Source organism: Octopus bimaculoides, chromosome 20, assembly GCF_001194135.2.
Source record: "Octopus bimaculoides isolate UCB-OBI-ISO-001 chromosome 20, ASM119413v2, whole genome shotgun sequence".
In the NCBI taxonomy this organism is placed as follows: Eukaryota; Metazoa; Mollusca; class Cephalopoda; order Octopoda; family Octopodidae; genus Octopus; species Octopus bimaculoides.
Window position 1 is genome coordinate 14545836 of NC_069000.1, and position 3240 is coordinate 14549075.

Sequence of the window (3240 nt, forward strand, 5' to 3'; positions counted from 1 at the left end):
CCTACTGTCTACACTTTCTCCCAATATAGACACAATGATTGTATTTTATGGAGGTTTTGGAGGTAAATACAAAGTTTTCTTTTTCTTTTTTTTTATAGTCCATTTATCAGAACAGGTAAAACACTGACTTTCTGGACACTGATGGTCTGGCACTTCCTATAATTTGCAGTAATTTACAAGCAGGAACTTCAAATTCCCACAGCCACCACACTAGTTTACTGGTATTCCACACAGGCTAGTTGCCTTGCACAGTAGAGTATTAATAAAACTGTATCATTTATACTAATGTAGAGGACCTGTAGTGGAGGTGCGTGGCTTAGTGCTTAGGGTGTTGGACTCTGATTGCAAGATTGTGGTTTTGATTCCTGGACCAAGTTTTGTGTTGTGTTCTTGAGCAAAACACTTCATTTCATGTTGCTCCAGTCCACTCAGCTGGTAAAAATGAGTAATCCTGTGACAGACTGGTGTCCTGTTCCTGGTGGAGAACATATACACCATGGAAACCTGGAAATCAGTTCTATGATTCTACATGACTCGGGGAGGAACTTCACTTTTTTTACTACAAAATCTGTATTTCATTGAATTATTTAAGTGAGTTTAATATTTGTTTAATTTAGGGTTGACCCAGGTGACCACCTCTGGTTCGGAAAAATCAGTAATCTAGAAAGACTTTGGAACCAAAGGCTTGGGTTCCAGAAAATCCATGTTGTACTTGTACAACAATTAATCTTAATCTGGAAAAGCATATTTGATATTGTTATTTTGCTATAAAATGGCATTATACTTAATTCCATTATTTATACAAGGGTGTGCTGAAAAATTCCTGGCTTTGGGTAAGCAAAAATACAGGCAGATCAGTTAAATATGATTTTATTGAACATATTGCCCCTCTCATATTCTCACTTATTGGAGTGGTCTTTCCATTTTTCTAAGCCCTGTAAAAGAACTTGGAAGGTTGGACCTCCAACCAGGCCTTTTACGAAACACTCAAAGCCAGGAACTTTTCAGTACTCCCTCATATTTGTGAGAATGAGTAAAGTATTCTGTATGAGAAATTAAGTATTCTTGTAATATTTAACCAAAACAAAATAGGTAAAGTAAAATGAAATAGATAAAGGCTGTTAGATAGAAAGCTCTGAGGTAAAAAAATACCTTTTCAATTCCTGTTTCTATATTTATATTATGAAAGTTTTGTTATTTTTTTTTTTAACCAGATGAATGTAAATATTTTTTTTATTCCTATCTTTCAGGATTTGGTTTAGGTCTCATTTATCTACCTTCTATTGTAAGTGTTGGCTACTATTTTGACAGAAAACGAGCAATTGCTACTGGCATTGCCGTGTGTGGTTCTGGAGTTGGCACTTTCATATTTGCTCCTCTCGGAGGTTATTTGCTTGAACAATATGATTGGAAAAACTCTTTGTATATTGTTGCTGGTCTCATCCTAAATGGTGCTGTGTGTGCAATGTTAATGAGACCACTTGAAGTTCCGCGGAAGAAAGGTTTAAAGAAAAATGTACCCCCACGGGAAAAAAATATGATTGACAGAATCAAAGAACAGACAAAACGAACTCGATTAGATTCTGAGCCGAGTATAGTCGATGATGTTAAAACTATTGATGCAACAAATAGTTTATTTCAGAAAGTACAATTAGCAAAACTCCAGCGTGAGAACCAACTGAATGAAGATGAGTCCGAATTAGGTTCATTGCCAAGTACTATATTTTTAAAACGCCAAGACAGTGAACAGACACGACCCAAAAAACTTTCCTTGTCTGATCGAGGTGATACATTTAGTAAATCAAGTACGCCAACTGACCTGCCAAAAATTGTTGTCCACGATCCTGTATCAAAGTCACCATCTCCTGACTCAGAAACTTCAGTTGCAAATGAAACTTCTCAGAACCCCCAAGAGAACACTGCCAGTTCCACACGATCTCTAAAGAAACAAGACTCAGAAACGACTAACTCCACCAAATCACATTCAAAACGAAAGTCATCACAGAAAAGAAGAGAATCTGATGAAGTAAGTGTGACACCTTCTATCAGTACTCCTGTAACTCCCGTGACACCAGAGGATTGTGTTATTAATCCAGAGCAGTTTACAGACCTGAATAGCAGTAGCCAATCAAAGCGTCACAGTACCTCCAACAGACTTGCCATAGCTAGTTTACCAAATGGACTTCAGGCTGATACCAAGGATCCTAGTAGGCCCCTCCTCGGAGATGTCCACAAGAATCTTGTTATGAAGCAGAACAGAGATGGAACGAAGGAGTATTGGCACCGCTCATCTGAATTTGCCGGTAAGTTCCGTGGTCGCCGCTCCAGTGAACAACCTTGTAAATCAGAAAGAAGACCTAGTGAATTCATGCTAAGATTCCAGCGCCGCTTCAGTGAATATCCAGGTAAGAAAATATTCTCTATTACTTTTCATTATTCTACACTCATTTGCATAAAAATGCCTGACTGATATCTGTTTTAAGCAGATGTATTTCACTATATTTTTTTTCTGTTGAGCTGAAGAATCCTTTTCATTGATATATATTCTTTGTTTTATACAATCCTTGTGACATGAGACAAGAATTTTGATGAAATTAGTATGTTATGCTTTTATATTATCTTCTCTCCAAATTATTTCTTCTTCTAATATGCAAATGTGTAGATATACCTCTATGTTTTACATAAGTCTTCATTTCTACTCTTTTTAGTTCATGTATGTCTTTTGTAGTGTCTTCACTTCATAAAATTCCTACTTTCCTCAATTCTTTCTCGATTAAATTTAAAATATAATCTTATGATTAAATATCCTCATTAAAATTGACACAATTTTGTCTTTAAACTTAACCTTCTTATCACCTTTTGGACATTTATGATAAAACTTTTTCAGAAGTATTTCATGCTATTATTCCCCAATTCAGCAAGGATCAAAATGATATCAAATACGATACAAAATAGTAAAATGAATATTATTGTTTTTAAAAACGAAGTACAGAGAAGCTCGCCATTGTTGCACATATATACCATCTATATTTTTTACCTGCATAAAACATAAATTTTATCAGTTTTTTTAATGTATTACTTCATATTTTCATCTTGTTTTTGTTTTCATTAAATATATTTTACCATTTAAACAATAGAATATATTTGATATAGATATATTTAATGAAGATAATAAAGTTTACACAATAACAATAAATTCTGAGGATATCATATTCCCCTAACAATAAATTTAGAGGAAAT

General features: G+C 34.6%; 1 protein-coding gene across 1 annotated transcript in view; it reads left to right on the plus strand.

The window, feature by feature from the left end:
• LOC106872145 (monocarboxylate transporter 1) overlaps positions 1–3240 on the plus strand; it is an 85831-nt gene that overhangs the window by 53214 nt on the left and 29377 nt on the right. The window contains exons 3-4 of the mRNA XM_052975200.1: positions 1–62; positions 1251–2405. The exon at positions 1–62 is cut by the window's left edge and continues 82 nt beyond it. Coding sequence (XP_052831160.1) covers positions 1–62; positions 1251–2405 — 1217 coding nt within the window. The remainder of the gene's footprint in view (positions 63–1250; positions 2406–3240) is intronic.